General features: G+C 39.4%; 1 protein-coding gene and 1 long non-coding RNA gene across 2 annotated transcripts in view; one reads left to right on the top strand and one right to left on the bottom strand.

Moving 5' to 3' along the window:
* Positions 1 to 19,574, bottom strand: part of LOC307195610 — a 102,103-nt gene that overhangs the window by 74,534 nt on the left and 7,995 nt on the right. The window lies entirely within an intron of this gene.
* POPDC3 (popeye domain cAMP effector 3) lies at positions 1,536 to 4,855 on the top strand. Its single transcript, XM_079939252.1, has 3 exons — positions 1,536 to 2,145; positions 3,071 to 3,179; positions 4,180 to 4,855. The coding sequence occupies exons 1-3, from the start codon at positions 1,661 to 1,663 to the stop codon at positions 4,459 to 4,461; spliced, it is 876 nt and encodes a 291-aa protein (XP_079795378.1). The 5' UTR covers positions 1,536 to 1,660; the 3' UTR covers positions 4,462 to 4,855.

Raw genomic sequence — 19,574 nt, 5'->3', positions numbered from 1 at the left:
CACTGCGCCACCAGGGAAGCCCTGGTGATGTTCTTAATGTCATTACTTGCAGAGAAGAGAATCACTGTCCAAGATGAAAAACCAGGAACTTCAGCAGCAGCAGCTTCTTTATTTTCATTTCTAGTTCTGTTGGTAGCAACACTATTCCTTTTTTCACTTCAGCTAAGTCACTTTCACCTCTCTTTGTGTACTTTTTTTCTATGAGACAAGATCTATGATATCTGATATTTTATTAACAGGTGTTCTGGAAAAATCCATCTCAAGATAAAAACACTAAATATAGCACACAAGTTCAAGGTCCTTGAATGTTATTTTGGTTTCAAAAAAGTCAATCTAATGAATGCCTCACACTGAAACCATTTATTGTTAAGAAACCTGGTGATAAATGATACATATCCTATAGCTCTGTCATCATGGTTAAATCTCTCCTGAGTCAGATCACATATTAGCATTTATACCATATGGCTGAAAGGGTAGAGAATATATGTGCAGAGGAACAAGTCGCTAACATTTTTGACCATCTGGTAAATAAATGTGTAAGTAGCAGGAATTGTACTATTATTTACTTAGTTATATGGATGCAACCCTTAACCTGAAATAGCCTCTAATACAGTGAAGGAGAACTGAATTTTTATTTCTCGAATAATTTAGCTCTAATTAATTAAACATTTTCACAGTCTACTATGTGCCCTTAAAATCTGACTCCTAATTGTGTGTTTCTTACGTTTATTGATTTATTAGGGCTCCTTACAGTGCCTGATTTAAAATATCTCTCATGGGAGACCACATGATTGGATTTAGCATACAGGCTCAAGTCCTGAAGTTCTGCTCTGCCACCAACCACTGTGTGGCCTTGGATAAATTACTTGGCCTTTCTGAGCTTCGAATTCTTCACCTATAAAGAGTGAATAACGTATTGTCAAACAGTATCTCTAAAAGGGTGGGCCATGGAAGGCCATGGATCGATGCATCAAAATCATGTGGGGAGCTTGTTCAAAATACCAACACTTAGGCTCCACCCTCAGAGATTCTGACTCAGTATATCCAGAAACAGTCTATGAATCTGCTTATTTAGTCACTGTCCCAAGAGATTCTGAGGTATACCGAATTACTCTTCTAGGGACCAGCTGATTATAGCGCTTAATAGCTTTCTTGAAAAATAGGCAGTTAGTTAATTGTAACAAATACTAAAATTTCTGTAAATAATTTATTATTATTAATAAGCCTAACTCTGAAATATGCATTTTTATATCCTAGAAATTTAACACTTTCAGTATTTGTGCTGAAAACATTTTAACTTCATAGAAAATAGGATGTCAACTTGAATAAGGAATGCTGATGACTCACTGAATACACTTCTCCATTCTCCTTGTTTAATTAGAATCCTTTCTGTTTTTTTCTCACACAGGAAACCACAAAATATTTCTGGGCTAGTTCTAAATCAGGAGCCCAGATGAACTTAAGGATGCTAGCATGGGATTCTTAGTTTTTCAAGATCCGTACACACCAAACCCTCAATCACCCCAACTCCAGTGTCCGGGCTTTCTCTGGTTTTGTGAAGACTGAGCAAAACTCTGATGATGGAAAAGCAAAGGACTTAATTACTTGCTTCGATATCATTTAACATCAACTGAGAAGTGAACCAGACGGTAGTACAGCCATGGAAAGAAATTCAAGTTTATGGAAGAACCTAATAGATGAACACCCCGTCTGCACCATCTGGAAGCAAGAGGCCGAAGGAGCCATCTATCATCTTGCCAGTATCTTATTTGTAGTAGGTTTCATGGGTGGCAGTGGATTCTTCGGGCTCCTTTACGTCTTCAGTTTGCTGGGGTTGGGTTTCCTCTGTTCTGCTATCTGGGCTTGGGTAGATGTCTGTGCAGCTGACATATTTTCCTGGAATTTTATATTGTTTGTCATCTGCTTCATGCGGTTCGTTCACATCGCCTATCAAGTTCGCAGCATAACCTTTGCGCGAGAATTTCAGCTGTTGTACAGCTCCCTCTTCCAGCCTCTGGGGACCTCTTTGCCTGACTTCAGAACTATTGCTATGAGCTCAGAAGTGGTTACTTTGGAAAAGGAGCACTGTTATGCCATGCAGGGGAAAACCTCCATTGACAAACTCTCCCTGCTTGTTTCAGGAAGGTTTGTACTCTTGACGCTTGCATGTCTTTCCTCTTTATTCCTTACTAGCTTGTGTTTCTTTCTGCTGCATTTTCCATCTCAATACAGCCTAGTCCTGGGCAGCATTTAGCATGCTGAGGCATGAGAAAGCCCTTGACACATAAGTCATGGACAGAGGCATTTAGAGTACAGGGTATTATTTACTTGAAGCAGGTTATAATTTAGAGTCTTAATATTTCTTCACAGAAATCAAATGTATGAATCGGTTTGTCTGGATGTGCTACTTGTTTCCAAGCTAATCATGAGAGTCAAGAGGATGATGCCAGCTTAAATTCAAAGAATACTTATGTTAGCATGCAAAGTATTTTGAACAGATTCTGCTAGGGCATTCTTCTAAATAATAAAGAACACTTAAATTTTATAATGATCATTTTTTTCAGTAAATTCTAGCAATTGCCCACTTGCTAGAAGGGGACGTGCACTATATATAAAATTTGAAAACACAAAGTTTGGAGGAAGAAATACTAATGTGATTATTCATGTTTTTTAAAAGGTTAAATATTCAGTTTACAGAGGTATTTCCAGTGGTACTTCTTTATGTTCTTCAGTGTTCTCCTGCTTAATTTAAAATCTGACTGAGTGCATTGAAACTTTTAATTGAAAGATATTATATACACAGAAATGGGCACATATCATCAATGTACAGTTTGATGAATTTTCTGATGAATCTTACCCACTGTTCCAGAATCCTAACCATGGGAGGAACAGCGGTACATAAATCTTAAAGGGGATTTTTGTCACTTATTGTAATGTATGAATTTAATATTTTGCCCTTAAAGATTTTAAAAGTCATAAAAAACATCAGAGATCGGAAATACTGTTCCGTATCCTCGTCCCCAACTTAGTGCTCTCTTTCTCCTTCCCTCATAACTGATGTCCTTTGTAGGATCAGAGTGACAGTTGATGGCGAATTTCTGCATTACATCTTCCCCTTCCAGTTCCTGGATTCTCCTGAATGGGACTCACTGAAACCCACAGAGGAAGGCATTTTTCAGGTAAAGAATAACTAGGCCACACTGTGAACACTGCCTCTTCCTGTTTAAAAACAGGCAAACAAGCAAACAGAGCAGCAGATGACATAGGAATGATTTATATTTAGCTTTGGAATGTACTTAGTATCACGCATGTCTTCCCAGTTCCGCTTGAGTCTTGCTGATTAATGTCACTTTATAGGTCCGGCAACAAGGAGAAGATTGGGTATTACGTATGACAGAAAGGAGTCTGTGATAAATATTCTTAAATTTTTCTTTGCTTAACTGAGTATATGGGAATTCAAATATAATTAATTGATATTTGACTCTAAACACTGCCACCTGTCACAGTTTAGAAAAACATCAAGAACAAAAAATCTGCCCTTATTACAAAATAAGTGACTTTTAAAATTCAAAATACTGATGAATTTCAGTTGTTTTCTAGCAACAAAATGCTAAACTTACTGTCACTACTCTGCTGCCATATCTGGTAGTTTTGAAAGATAATCCTTTCAGTAGGTTCTGTCTATTATGGTATACTTCCTCTGGTTAATACATGTAACATACATGTGTGTGTATCCATGTGTGTGTCTTTGTAATACAAATTCATATACATATGCAGAATAGGTTAATTCTATTCGGTACTGCAGAAACTGCATTAGGGTTAAATGTTTACAGTCTTCAGGATTGACTTGGAAATATTTCTCTAACACTAGCCAACTTTATTATGTTTTAGTATCAAGTAACTCTCACTTCACTGAAATGCAAAATCTAGATACCCAAACTTAGAAAACAGATAAACTGGAGATGGGCACAACATTGTGATTATTCATGTTATAAATTACATAGATAGTAATAAGTTTTGTAGTTTCTATTTTAACAATATATTGTGGGTTGGTAGGCTTTTTTAAAGTTAAAATCAGCACAAGAAATTCATTTAAAATCTGGGGCCAAAAAAACCCCACATGGCAGGATGTTTCTTGCTTCCTCATCTCTGATTATGTGTGGTCTTATGTTCGTTTAGGTAACGCTCACAGCAGAAACTGACTGTCGATATGTGTCCTGGAGGAGAAAGAAATTATACTTGCTCTTGGCTCAGCATCGTTACATCTCCCGCCTGTTTTCAGTTTTAATTGGCAGTGACATTGCAGATAAACTCTATGCCTTGAATGACAGGGTATATATAGGAAAAAGATACCATTACGATATCCGGTTACCCAACTTCTATCAAATGTCAAGTCCTGAAATGTCCAGATCAACCCTGACAGAACATTTGCAGAATTCCAGACGACATTGTGATAAATGACACCGAAGCCTGCAGTTTTATAATGATAAAAGACTCTCTTCATCACTCCCCGAATGAAATAGCAAAATACAGAAAATTGAGCTCACTAATATTTTTATAAATCCAACTCAGAGGCGAGATGCCGCTGCCAGCTGTTTCATTCATCTCAATGTGTGCATTGTGAAGAAATTTTACAAGTTTTTTTTCTGTATTTCTCATTGGAATATATGGGGGGGCGGTGAGTAACTGTGGGCAGTTTGTCCTTTTCTGCATCAGCACTGGGAGAATGAAATTTTGCGTTCTCAAATATGTCCTCAGACTTATTCAAATCTGCTGCCTTGCCCTACTGAGTTAGTTAGGTGTTGCTTCTCAGGAAGCAGCCAGTAAGTACTCTCAGCAGGAGAGTGGGTAGCTACTGTCCACACCAGTGTTTCCAGATTCACTTTTTGCTACAACCTCTGATGAAAGCAACATGTGTTATTGTGGTGAGCAGCAATTACTTATTTTAAATGTGAAGTTATTTAATATGAATAGAAAGCAGAATAAATGCAAGAGGTAACAGTATGCCAATCTTGAAGACTATTTTATTGCTACAAATAATTCATCCGCTTAATCATTACAGTAATGATTACAGTACCTTACAGTAATAGTCCTAATCATTACAATAACATATTTTAAAAGAGGCATTTCATGAAAAATAAAGCTGCATACTAATTACTGAGTAAAAAGAATACTTGTGAATAAATAGTAAAAATGTAGCACAGCATCTCAATTTTCCATGTTCGGCTGAAAGGGCAAGAGGGGGTGGTTTGGCTAGACAGTGAGGGACTCCTACTGAAAGCTCCACCCACCGCAAGCACGCCGCCGCAAGCATGGGTGTCTGCCTTCCAGCCATTCCTTCAGCTTTGTAAAGAGACAGATCTGATCCCTATCTGGAAAACACTGGTTTTCTGAAGCTCACGTGCAGGCCATGTTCTTTGGTAGAAAGATAATAGCATCCTACATTTAACAAGTGTATACTGAGCACCTACTGTGGCTCCAGGTGCTGACCTGGGCACTGGGAATATTTCAGGTAACAGAAATCCTATCCCTCATAGAGCTCACGTTCTGGAGGTGAGGGAGACAGATAATAAAATAAATCAGAAACACCTAGAGGTAGAAAGAGAGAGTACCATGGCGAAAGCTAAATCAGGGAAGGTGGCTAGGAAGGGGCATTGCAATTTTAATAGTGGTCAAGGAAGGCCCGAGAGAGAAAGGTAATGTTTGAGCAAAGGCCTGAAAGAAGCAAAGGAACGATCCATGCAGCTATTTGGGGAAAGAGCCATCTGGGCCAAAGGAGAGCAAATGAGGTCTTTAGGCAAAAGCAGGAGCGGCTGGGAGGCTGGCATGATTAGAGCCGAATGAGCACACGGGAGAGAGGGCAAAGAGGTAATATGGGGGCCTAATAAGCATGACAAGAACTTTGACTTTTATTCTGAGAATGACCAGAAGCCATTGGAGAGTTTTAAATAGAAGAGTGATGTGATCTGCCCTACGTTTTAATAGAATCACGTTGGCTAGTCTGCTGAGAATAGACTGGGGGAGATGGGGACAGGCGTGGACCTGGAAGGGGAGATCAGGGTTCAGTGTGAGATGCTTATTCAACTCTGAAGTAAAGGAAATAGTTGGAGGAGTCTAGAGTTCAAGAGAAAGGTCTGGGCTGGAGATAAAGATTTGGGGGTATTTCACCTATAGGTGATATGAGACTAGTTGAAATGGCCAAGGGAGTGAATGTAGATTGAAAAGAAAAAATGGCCCGAGGACCTTTCCTTGGGACAGTCCCTTGTTAAGAGGACAGGGAGGTGGGAAAGAGTCAGCAGAGGGTGCAAGAAAGAGCAGCTAGTGAGGTAGGAAAAAAACCACGAGTGTGCAGTCCTGGAAGCCAAGGGAAGAAAGCGTTTCAAGAAGCGAGCGATGAGCTGCTTCAAATGTAGCCGACAGTCAGGTGATGGGGAGTCTAAGAATAAACCATTGGGTTGAGCAGCATGGAGGTCACTGGTGAACTTGACAGAAGAGGTTTTAGTGGAGTGACTGGGGACAAAAACTCGACTGAAGGAGGTTGAGGGGAAATGTGAGGCAAGATGCTGGAAGAGCAAGTGTAAGCATGTTTATCAAGTTTTGATGTGAAGGGAAACAGATATGGTTGGTAGCCTGAGCAGGAAGTGGGATCAAGAGAGAAGATGTTTTTGCTGGGGTTTTTTTTTTTTAAGATAAGAGAAATACCAGCATATTTGTATACTGATGGGAATGATCCAGAAGGGAAGGGTGAATTGCTGGAGTGATGACCTTGAGCAGATGAGTCAAGGTCAATAGACAATCATTAGTTAAGGAGAGAAGGCAGAGTATATGGGAGTGTAGTTGCTGGCAAATGACAGATGTGACGGGAGCTTATGAAAGTTCTCTCATAATTACTTCTATTTTCTCAGTGGCCTAGGAAGCAGAGTCAGCAAGGAGGATGCGGAAGAAGGGGTGGGGTTATGTAAAGTCCATTACTTGGTATGTTAGCATCTGCCGTAAGAGGGACAGTGTGACAAGGTCTGAATCATTAGTCTGGATGAGCTACTGAGCTATTCAAACTCAGCATGAACTAAACGAATAGTCAGGAGGTTCTTCTGTCTCGCAGCCACACATGGCCCTCATGGGCAGCACTTACGAGCAGACACCATGGCGGCTGTCTGCCTGGTGCCACTGGAGGCCTTCAGAAAGCACCCACGGGCTTCAGGCAAAAGCAGGAGCGGCTGGGAGGCTGGCAGGATTAGAGCCAAATGAGCACACGGGAGAGAGGGCAAAGAGGTAATATGGGGGCCTAATGGCTTCAGTGGCTTCACAATGACTCTGGGAGAAATTCATTTCTTTGCATCTGTAAGACTGTGTGTGGTATGAGATATCAAAACACAGAGTACCCCAAGTAGCAGTCATACCTTAAGTTACTACCGGCTAACAACACAGCAGGGTTTAATTATCAGATAGCTTTCTAACCATGAAAGTCAACTGAGAACAAAGCCAGACAGAAATGGGCTATAGACTTTCGGCTCAAATCATGTGGCAGAGGGAGGAGAAGAATATAAATACAAGTTTTCCAGAAATCAAACCATTTTTAGGATGAGGAGGAAGGAGTACAAACATAACAGGATAAAGAGAAGCTAAGAGATGATGTGAAACCTCTCCATCTTCGCACTGTCGTGTAGGCCTGGCACCGTCCCTCGGTATTAACAGCTCGGCTACTATCCAACACCTTGGCTGCACCCAGCTTTTCTCACTTAACAAAATAAAAATAAAAAACCCTACAGTGACCTCTATGTATCTACTCTGTATGTTTGCTTTGAAATGTCTAGCAAACCACATTTTACTATCTCAAAATACTCTTATCAACCCAGATGGAAAGAAGAAAGCACTGATAATCCTGAAAGAGTACCCCAGCAGTGCAATATCACAGTGCATTTAAATTGAATCTCTATTAAAAATGGGGCTCAATTTAATCTTACCCTAATTGTTTCCAGCCCTAAATTCCTTTGATTCATCTATCGCTGGTAAGAGAGCAGTAAGATGAGGAACCAGTTGTTTCCTTGTGTTAAAAATGCTTTGCGGCTTCATATACAAAATCTGTATATGCAAAAATAAATGGAGCGCCTTGTCCACAGAGTATGAAGAATTTCAAGACCGAGACAGTAGAGCATTTATGCCAAGCGTGGGGCTCTTGTAAGCCTGGGACTCTCTGTGACTGTATAAGTCGCAGGCCCACGCAGCTGGTGCTGGCCAAGAATGATCCCTATGACTTGAAGGAATTGGGGTGATTGCTTTGTGAAGAGCTGAGAAGTAGCCTGAGGAGGAAAGGGAGGGGCTTTGTCTTAAAATGAACCCATAAACACTCCTACCCCAGTCACCAAGGCCAGTTCCCAGAAGCTGCAGGCTCCTCTTACACACCTTTATTTCACCTGGATGTTTGGAAGCTTCCTATCCCCTCGGGGCAGGACGTGGAGGGGAGCTAGTCCTTTGAACCTGATCTGACCTTTGTGCAAATATAAAAAGGGACCAGTGTGAGTCGCCCTGGACTCTGCACCCTTAGGAACTCACGGTGCTGAGATTCATCTACTGTAAAGGATAGTACGACGCTCTCAGCATTTACAGGTCGAAGAAATTTCTCTTCCCTTCAACAGAGGAGCAGAAGCAAGTTCATTTGCTCTCTGCTCATCTGAATAAGCTCTGGATGTCATACTGTTACACTGCACAGAACCAGGACACAACTGATTTGACAGAGCAGTTACAAAGCGAAATCCCTCAACTAAGCTGGCAAGAGCCATAAGAAAAACAGACAGTACTAGGCAGAGAGTATGTACTACTATAAGAGCAATATATTATACAACATTATGTACTTGAGTCCCCTGGTTTGACCAAGGGCGTAAATATATATGTGGCATTGGATTGCACTTTCAAACTAGGTTCCACGTTCCATTATGTTGCATACGGTTATAGAAGAAATTAATCTTCAGAAATGGTATTCCCAAATTAATATTATTTTTTAGTAAAAGACTAAAAGTTTTTATACAAATTTGAGAAATCAATGGGCCTAATTCCATTATTTTTCTTCATTCTACTAAAAGTTCACACATACATAATCACGAATATCAGTATCATATGCATCTATTATAATACAGGTTTAATTTGATAAAACTATGTATTATTTCAAGATCAAAAATCTTACAGTAATGAAAAGATGTGGCAAGAATGAAAATTAGTTCCTTTAGCTCTTAGTCATCTCACTATGAGTATTTCCGTCATTTTCATGCTGGATTGTACATTTGCATACAATATTAGCACGGTTTCAACATAATGAAGTTTTATTATTATGCTAAATTTGACTAGTTTTAAAACCTGCTAGCTATTCAAGACTGACAGGGAATGTTTTTTCCCCCTTAGAACAGATCATTTGTGTCTTGAACTATAATTCTTCCCTTTACTCCCTTTCAATTCAAGCTTTGCTGATCTCAATAAATGTAATTAAATTTTATTTATAGGATTCCAAAAATATTTGTTTCTATGTAATTTTACAGTAGGATTTTTAGCTTCACTTGATTTAACACCAGATGTTTTATGAGTCATCTAACTTGAGATTACCACTCTTACTCAATCTAAACTTATCTCCCAAGTTATATAATTACAAAACAATATCTTACGTATATTTAATACTTTATAGTTTACAAAGCATGTGTCTACACGTGATTTCATCCTTTTGTTCCCTGGAAGAATTCCATTTTATGGATAAAGATTAGAGAGGTTGTAATCAAACTTATAAGCTTTTGCAGAGCAAAGGAAATCATAAACAAAACAAAAAGACAACCTACAGAATGGGGAAAAGTATTTTCAAATGATGTGACCGACAAGGGCGGAATTTCCAAAATATACAAACAGCTCATACAACTCAGTAACAATAAAACAAACAACACAATCAAAAAAACAGACATTTCTCCGAAGAAGATATACAGATGGCCAATAAAAGATACATGAAAAGATACTCAACATTGCTAATTATTAGATAAATGCAAATCAAAACCACAATGAGGTATCACCTCACACTGATCAGAATGGCCATCATCAAAAAGTCTACAAATAATAAATGCTGGAGAGGGTGTGGAGAGAAGGGAACCCTCCTACACTGTTGGTGGGAATGTAAATTGGTACAGCCACTACTAAGAACAGTAGGGAGGTTCCTTAAAAAACTAAAAAGAGTTGCCATATGATCCAGTAATCCCACTCCTGGGTATATATCTGGAGAAAACTAATTTGAAAAGATACATGCATCCCAATGTTCATAGCAGCACTATTCACAATAGTCAAGACATGGAAGCAACCTAAATGTCCATCAACAGAAGAATGGATAAAGAAAATGTGGTATATACATTTACACAATGGAATATTACTCAGCCATATAAGGAATGACATAATGCCATTTGCAGCAACATAGACGGACCTAGAGATTATCATACTAAGTGAAGTAAGTCAGAAAGAAAAACACCACATGGTATCACTTATATGTGTAATCTAAAATATGATACCAATGAACTTATTTATGAAACAGAAACAGACTCACAGACATAGAAAACAACTTATGGTTACCAGAGGGGAAGGGGGGTAAGGGAGAGATAAATTAGGAGTTTGAGATTAGCAGATACAAACTATTATATATAAATAAATAAACAACAAGATCCTACTGTATAGCACAGGTAGCTATATTCAATATCCTGTAATAAACCATAATGGAAAAGAATTTTAAAAGTAGGCTCAAAAAGATTAGAGAGGTTGAATCCCAGTGAATGGTGACCCTCAACTCAAGCCAGTTCCTCCAAATCAGTGTCCTTGTGTTTTTCATGCTATATTGACCATGGTGCTACCAAGTGACTCTAAGAGAAGTAAAATGCCCCCAGTCTGAACTGAAAGAAAACTCAAAGTCAAAATGCTAGTTGTACATTTGCTGGGTTTGTCAGTGGGGGAACATCTTCCAAACACGAACATTTCTTCTTCCAAATCATCAGCAACTACCTTGAGCTCAAATGTGCTTTACAAGTGAAATGTGCAATTAAATGTAAGTCTATTAAAATGGCTATAAGTTTATATAATAAGAAAGCATGGCCAAGCTTCTTTTTTTTTTTTTTTTTTTTTGGCCAAGCTTCTTTGATGCAGTTTAAATAAATTCTTTAAATTCTGGATCTGTCCAATTTCATTTGAGATATTTTCATATCTCCAGAAATCTTATCTCAGCCCACCTCCCCCACTTACATTCTAGGTGAACTAATTCAGTGCTCATTGTAGTGCTATTTCTCTCTTTTCTTTTTTTTTTTTTAACGTCTTTATTGGAGTATAATTGCTTTACAACAAAGTGAATCAACTATATGTATACATATATCCCCATATCGCCTCCCTCTTACGTCTCCCTCCCACCCTCCCTATCCCACCCCTCTAGGTGGTCACAAAGCACTGAGCTGATCTCCCTGTGCTATGCAGCTGCTTCCCACTAGCTATCTATTTTACGTTTTGTAGCATATATATGTCCATGCCACTCTCTCACTTTGTCCCAGCTTACCCTTACCCCTCCCCATATCCTCAAGTCCATTCTATACGTCTGTGTCTTTATTCCTGTCCTGGCCTGAGGTTCTTCAGAACATTTTTTTTTTTATTTTAGACTCCATATATATGTGTTAGCATACGGTATTTGTTTTTCTCTTCCTAACTTACTTCACTCTGTATGACAGACTCTAGGTCCATCAACCTCACTACAAATAACTCAATTTCATTTCTTTTTATGGCTGAGTAATATTCCATTGTATATAGGTACCACATCTTCTTTATCCATTCATCTGTCGATGGACACTTAGGTTGCTTCCATGTCCTGGCTATTGTAAATAGAGCTGCAATGAACATTGTGGTACAAGACTCTTTTTGAATTATGGTTTTCTCAGGGTATATATCCAGTAGTGGAATTGCTGGGTCATATGGTAGTCCCATTTTTAGTTTTTTAAGGAACCTCCATACTGTTCTCCATAGTGGAGAACACTATGGAGAACACAGTGTATCAATTTACATTCCCACCAACAGTGCAAGAGGGTTCCCTTTTCTCCACACCCTCTCCAGCATTTATTGTTTGTAGATTTTTTGATGATGGCCATTCTGACTGGTGTGAAGTGATACATCATTGTAGTTTTGATTTGCATTTCTCTAATGATAAGTGATGTTGAGCATCCTTTCATGTGTTTGTTGGCAATCTGTATATCTTCTTTGGAGTAATATCTATTTAGCTTTTCTGCCCATTTTGGATTGGGTTGTTTTTTTGATATTGAACTGCATGAGCTGCTTGTAAGTTTTGGAGATTAATCCTTTGTCAGTTGCTTCATTTGCAAATATTTTCTCCCATTCTGAAGGTTGTCATTTCATTTTGTTTATGTTTTCCTTTGCTGTGCAAAAGTTTTAAGTTTCATTAGGTCCCATTTGTTTATTTTTGTTGTTATTTCCATTTCTCTAGGAGGTGGGTCAAAAAGGATCATGCTGTGATTTATGTCATAGAGTGTTCTGTCTATGTTTTCCTATAAGAGTTTCATAGTGTCTGGCCTTACATTTAGGTCTTTAAACCATTTTGAGTTTATTTTTGTGTATGTTGTTAGGGAGTGTTCTAATTTCATTCTTTTACATGTAGCTGTTCAGTTTTCCCAGCACCAACTATTGAAGAGACTGTCTTTTCTCCATTGTATATTCTTGCCTCCTTTATCAAAAATAAGGTGACCATATGTGCGTGGGTTTATCTCTGGGCTTTCTATCCTGTTCCATTGATCTATATTTCTGTTTTTGTGCCAGTACCATACTGTCTTGATTACTGTAGCTTTGTAGTATAGTCTGAAGTCCAGGAGCCTGATTCCTCTAGCTCCATTTTTCTTTCTCAAAATTGCTTTGGCTATTCGGGGTCTTTTGTGTTTCCATACAAATTGTGCAATTTTTTCTTCTAGTTCTGTGAAAAATGCCATTGGTGGTTTGATAGGGATGGCATTGAATCTATAGATTGCTTTGGGTAGTATAGTCATTTTCAAAATGTTGATTCTTCCAATCCAAGAACATGGTATATCTCTCCATCTATTTGTATCAACTTTAATTTCTTTCATCAGTGTCTTATAGTTTTCTGCATACAGGTCTTTTGTCTCCTTAGGTAGGTTTATTCCTAGGTATTTTATTCTTTTTGTTGCAGTGGTAAATGGGAGTGTTTCCTTAGTTTCACTTTCAGATTTTTTCATCATTAGTGTATAGGAGTGCAAGAGATTTCTGTGCATTAATTTTGTATCCTGCTACTTTACCAAATTCGTTTCTGCTAGCATCTTTAGGACTCTCTATGTATAGTATCATGTCATCTGCAAAAAGTGACAGCTTTACTTCTTCTTTTCCGAATTGGATTCCTTTTATTTCTTTTTCTTCTCTGACTGCTGTGGCTAAAACTTCCTAAACTGTGTTGAATAATAGTGGTGAGACTGGACAACCTTGTGTTGCTCCTGATCTTAGAGAAAATGGTTTCAGTTTTTCACCATGGAGAATGATGTTGGCTGTGGGTTTGTCATATATGGCCTTTATTATGTTGAGGAAAGTTCCCTCTGTGCCTACTTTCTGGAGGGTTTTTATCATAAATTGGTGTTGAATTTTGTCAAAAGCTTTTTCTGCATCTATTGAGATGATCATATGGTTTCTCCTTCAATTTGTTTATATGGTGTATCACATTGATTGATTTGCATATATTGAAAAATCCTTACATTGCTGGGATAAACCCCACTTGATCATGGTGTATGATCCTTTTAATGTGCTGTTGGATTCTGTTTGCTAGTATTTTCTTAAGGATTTTTGCATCTATGTTCATCAGAGATATTGGCCTGCAGTTTTTTTTCTTTGTGACATCTTTGTCTGGTTTTGGTATCAGGGTGATGGTGGCCTTGCAGAATGAGTTTGGGAGTGTTCCTCCCTCTGCTATATTTTGGAAGAGTTTGAGAAGGATAGGTGTTATCTCTTCTCTAAATGTTTGATAGAATTTGCCTGTGAAGCCATCTGGTCCTGGGCTTCTGTTTGTTGAAAGATTTTTAATCACAGTCTCAATTTCAGTGCTTGTGATTGTCTGTTTATATTTTCTATTTATTCCTGGTTCAGTTTTGGAAGGTTGTGCTTTTCTAAGAATTTGGCCATTTCTTCTAGGTTGTCCATTTTATTGGCATAGAGTTGCTTGTAGTAATCTCTCATGATCCCTTGTATTTCTCCAGTGTCAGTTGTTACTTCTCTTTCATTTCTAATTCTATTGATTTGAGTCTTCTCCCTTTTTTTCTTCATGAGTCTGGCTAATGATTTATCAATTTTGTTTATCTTCTCAAAGAACCAGCTTTTAGTTTTATTGATCTTTGCTGTTGTTTCCTTCATTTCTTTTTCATTTATTTCTGATCTGGTCTTTATGATTTCTTTCCTTCTGCTAACTTTGGGAGTTTTTTGTTCTTTTTCTCTAATTGCTTTAGGTGTAAGTTTAGGTTGTTTATTTGAGATTCTTCTTGTTTCTTGAGGTAGGATTGTATTGCTATAAACTTCCCTCTTAGAACTGCTTTTGCTGCCTCCCAAAGGTTTTGGGTCATCGTATTTTCATTGTCATTTGTTTCTAGGTATTTTTTGATTTCCTCTTTGATTTCTTCAGTGATCTCTTGGTTATTTAGTAGTGTATTGTTTAGCCTCCATGTGTTTGTATTTTTTACAGTTTTTTTCCTGTAATTGATATCTAGTCTCATAGTGTTGTGGCTGGAAAAGATACTTGGTACGATTTGTCTTTCTGGTAGGTGGGACAGCATCCGATGGTGTGTTTTGGGGTGTCTGTGACCTTATTATGATTTTAGGCAGTTTCTCCGCTAATGAGTGGGGTTTTGTTCCTGTCTTGCTAGTTGTTTGGCATAGTGTGTCCAGCACTGTAGCTTGCTGGTTGTTAAGTGGAGCTGGGTCTTAGCGTTGAGATGGAGATCTCTGGGAGAGCTTTCGCCTTTTGATATTACGTGGAGCCAGGAGGTCTCTGGTGGACGAATGTCTTGAACTCGGCTCTCCCACCTCAGAGGCACAGGCCTGACACCCGGCGAGAACACCAAGACCCTGTCAGCCACATGCCTCAGAAGAAAAGGGAGGAAGGAACAGAGGAAGGAAGGAAGGAAGGAAAGTTATTAAAATAAAAAATTATTAAAAATAAAAAAATTAAAAATAAAAAAGAAAGAAGAGAGCAACCAAACCAAAAAACAAATCCACCAATGATAGCAAGCACTAAAAACTATGCAAAAAACAAACAAACAAACAAACAAATAAAGGAGAGACAGAACCCTAGGACAAATGGTAAAAGCAAAGCTATACAGACTAAATCACATAAAGAATCATACACATACACACTCACAAAAAGAGAAAAAGGAAATATATATATATCTGTATACAAAAAAAAAGGAAGAGAGCAACCAAATTAGTAAATAAATCTACCAATGATAATAAACTCTAAATAGTAAGCTAAGATAAACATAAAACCAGAAACAAATTAGATGCAGAAAGCAGACCCCAAGTCTACAGTTGCTCCCAAAGTCCACTGCCTTGATTTTGGGATGATTCATTGTCTATTCATGTATTCCACAGATGCAGAGTACATCAGGTTGATTATGGAGATTTACTCCGCTGCTCCTGAGGCTGCTGGGAGAGATTTTCCTTTCTCCTCTTTGTTCGCACAGCTCCTGGGGTTCGGCTTTGGACTTGGCCCCGCCTCTGCGTGTAGGTCACCTGAGGGCGTCTGTTCTTCGCTCAGACAGGACGGGGTTAAAGGAGCAGTTGATTAGAGGGCTCTGGCTCACTCAGGCTGGGGGGAGGGAAGGGTACGGAATGCAGGGCAAGCCTGCGGCAGCAGAGACCAGTGTGAGATTGCAACAGCCTAAGGCGTGTTTTCTCCCGGGTAAGTTGTCCCTGGATCACAGGACCCTGGCAGTGGCGGGCTGCACAGGCTCCCGGGAGGGCAGGTGTGGATAGTGACCTGTGCTTGCACACAGGTTTCTTGCTGGCTGCAGCAGCAGCCTTAGCGTCTCATGCCCGTCTCTGGGCTCCGCGCTGATAGCCGCGGCTCGCACCCATCTCTGGAGCTCATTAAGGCGGTGTTCTGAATCCCCTCTCCTCGCGCACCCCGAAACAATGGTCTCTTGACTCTTAGGCAGGTCCAGACTTTTTCTGGGCTCCCTCTGGCTAGCTGTGGCGCACTAGCCCCCTTCAGGCTGTGTTCACGCAGTCACCCCCAGTCCTCTCCCTGGGATCCGCCCTCCGAAGCCTGAGCCTCAGCTCCCAGCCCCCACCTGTCCTGGCGGGTGAGCACACAAGCCTCTTGGCCTGGTGAGTGCTGGTCGGCACTGATCCTCTGTGGAGGAATCTCTCTGCTTTGCCCTCTACACTGCTGTTGCTGTGCTATTCTCAGTGGCTCTGAAGCTTCCCCCCTGCCTCCCCCCGTCTCCGCTAGTGAAGGGTCTTCCTAGTGTGTGGAAACTTTTCCTCCTTCACATCTCCCTCCTACTGGTACAGGTCCCATCCCTATTCTTTTGTCTCTGTTTTTTCTTTTCTCTTTTGCCCTACCCAGGTACGTGGGGAGTTTCTTGTCTTTTGGGAGGTCTGAGGTCCTCTGCCAGCATTCAGTAGGTGTTCTGTAGGAGCTGTTCCACGTGTAGATGTATTTCTGGTGTATTTGTGGGGAGGAAGGTGATCTCCATGTCTTACTCCTCCGCCATCTTGAAGGTCTCTCCCGCTCTCTTTTCTAAGATGGTATAAAACGTTATGTACAATGAAACTTTGTAAACTGAAGCTTTTTCACATAGTAACTGGTAAGGCTTCCAAGATAGAGAAGGTATTTTTTGATGTGAGGTAACTGGCGGTTTCTGAAGAACAGGGAATATATCTGAAGTGGGATATAACTTGGTTCATCTGAGATAAAAGTTTAGCCAATGCACAAGCACAATGTCTATTTTTCTGAGAAAAAATTCTGTTTTTAAACTCCCCTACTAGTCTACATCTTGCTTACCATTTGGGAACCAGTGCCTGGCATATGACAGCTGCTTTGTAAATATTTGTTCAGTAGAAGGAAAGTAATTGCACCTGTTCTTGAATCCATATCTGAGTTTCAGCACTGAATCCCCCTCCCAATTTGACTTCAGTGATGCAATGCCATCGGCAGTTTTGTCATGAAATAAAATGTAAGAAATGTAATAATGTCATTTTTTCTTTACGTCATTTTTTTTTCTGCATGATACAGAGCTGTTATTACTTTAAATAACTTTCAAAGCCGTTTTTCTTCCCGATATTGTTGAAGCGAGTTAAACAGCACTTGTTCAGAATGCACAGTGATTAGTTTTCAGGTTCCAAGATCATTCTTTGGGTTGAAAACCTGCAAGCTGACTTAGCTTAGAGAATTTTGTGCTGGTAACATGCAACAGATTACTGTGTTCCCTCTAAGTAATTCCATTTAAAATGATAAATTAGGGACTTCCCTGGTGGTCCAGTGGGTAGGACTCCGCATTCCCAATGCAGGGGGCCCGGGTTAGATCCCTCGTTGGGGAACTGGATCCCGCATGCATGTCACAACTAAGAGTTCACATGCTCGCATGCCACACCTAAGAAATCTGCGTGCCGCAACTAAAAAGATCCCACAAAATACGAGGTCCCGCATGCCGCAACTAAGACCCGGCGCAGCCAAAATAAATTAAAACGAACAAACAAAAACCCTTAAAAAATAAAATAAAGTGATAAATTAACTAATATAACTGGTCCTTGTATTTCACCTTTCTCAAAACTTTATAGTTTGGGAGCTCCAGTGACCTCACCTAATGCCAGTCTCCATACTTTTATTATAATTATATTTTTCTGTGAAAAAATCACTCCTGGTCTAGTGATTTGTATATAGCTAGTGCTCGTTATTTTTTTTGAAAAAGAAATGAATAAAATGTATAGCAGGTGCAAATTGAGGAGACACTGATCAGACACATGCGAAACACACCTTTCCCTTAACCTGTCAGTTGATCTCATCCTGCTCTCACCCCCTCTTCCCAGGGATGGCAGAATAATACACTTGATCCTACCACTTAAAAGTAATTTCTTCCCGTTTTAAACAGTCATTTAAAATGAACCCATTAGTCTTTCTGTGTTTCTCTCCTTGCTCTGGGAGGTGCAGGACAAATTTACAAGGCCTCACGGCAGAGCAGGAGAGGTGTTTCAGCCTCTCTCTGTTCTGTGAGTCCTCCTTGGATTGACTGAATGTTGTTTGGCCACTTGGTCTCTGGGCATCTGGGATGGTGACCCCCCCCCCAACCCCGTGTCCTGCAGTTGCCTGTGGCATTGAGGTCTCTGCACTCCTCCCCCACTGCTGCTTCCTGACCCCAGGCATTTGCCACCATTCAGACCACTCAGTAGTTCTAAATGAATGAATGAGCATCTCAGGGTTAACATCACCTCTTCTCTCTCCTTCCAAACCTATCTTTTCCCCCTTGTTCCTGTTCCATCATAAATCACCTAGATGGTAAGTGGGGGGAGAGGAAGGTGGTGGTGGGGAGTATGAGGGTGGGGAGGGGAGAGGAAGGTCACTATTATAGTGGAGAGGTCACCATAATTCTAATAAAGTGACTTTTAGTCTAGTAGAATATTATCATTTTGTTATTATTTATTCCTTCTATTAGAAAGATAATATGACCATATAATAAACAAGTTGGAACAGAAAAAAGAAGACAGTAATTTCACTATGCTAACCCAATTTCTATTAATATGTTGGTGGTATATATTTCTTCTTTTATATCCACCATTCATAATAATTTAAGTTGTAAAATACCATTTTTAAAATATTTAATATTCCTTCTATCAGAGGACAATACTTAAAAGCAAATGCAAGTATTCCATCAACTAATATTTACTGAGTCCCAAATATATGTGCATCACTTGTTAGGTACCATGGAGACACGAAAGTTAAATCAGACACACTTCCTACCCACCATAAACTTACAACCTAGAAGGAGAAGTAAGGCTTTTACATAACTATTTGAAAGGTAGCAAGTAATAAAGCTGTAATAGAGATAGAGACAAACTGCTTTGGGGAATCCACTTCTGTAATATCCCTTTAAAACACGTGGGAATCACATGCCAACATGTTAACCCATTAATTATGTAAGTAATAAATGCCAAGGCATTTTAATGATTTCATCATATGGCATCTTATAATGGCCATTAATAGTAATATTTTCTACTAGATTTTTTCCTACTCAACATCAATTTTCTAGGTATTAGAAATTTTATTTATTCATTAAATAGTCATATGACATCATCTGCAAGATTTCCTGACTCACGTTGGAATGCTCTGTTGCTTTTAGATGCCATTTTCTGAGTTTATATTCATTACACTTTTCTTTGGCTAATTTAACGTGGTGTAGTTGATGTAAAAAATATTAAGAAATCCCTAAGTTGTAGTACACAGTAAAACTGCATACGAATAGTTTTGTATATGGCATATAAACCAAAATGGTGTTCTGTGGGAAAATGCGCTAACCAACGTA

The sequence above is a fragment of the Stenella coeruleoalba genome (genome assembly GCF_951394435.1).
Source record: "Stenella coeruleoalba genome assembly, chromosome: 12".
NCBI lineage: Eukaryota > Metazoa > Chordata > Mammalia > Artiodactyla > Delphinidae > Stenella > Stenella coeruleoalba.
This window is presented reverse-complemented; position numbering and strand designations above follow the sequence as displayed.

What these genes read in the sequence shown, in the direction of transcription:
- POPDC3 (XM_079939252.1), top strand. Translation starts at nt 1,661, where the DNA reads ATGGAAAGAAATTCAAGTTTATGGAAGAACCTAATAGATGAACACCCC. An exon ending in TCCCTGCTTGTTTCAGGAAG is followed by an intron (nt 2,146 to 3,070) that starts GTTTGTACTCTT and finishes TGTCCTTTGTAG; the next exon opens with GATCAGAGTGACAGTTGATG. An exon ending in CAGAGGAAGGCATTTTTCAG is followed by an intron (nt 3,180 to 4,179) that starts GTAAAGAATAAC and finishes ATGTTCGTTTAG; the next exon opens with GTAACGCTCACAGCAGAAAC.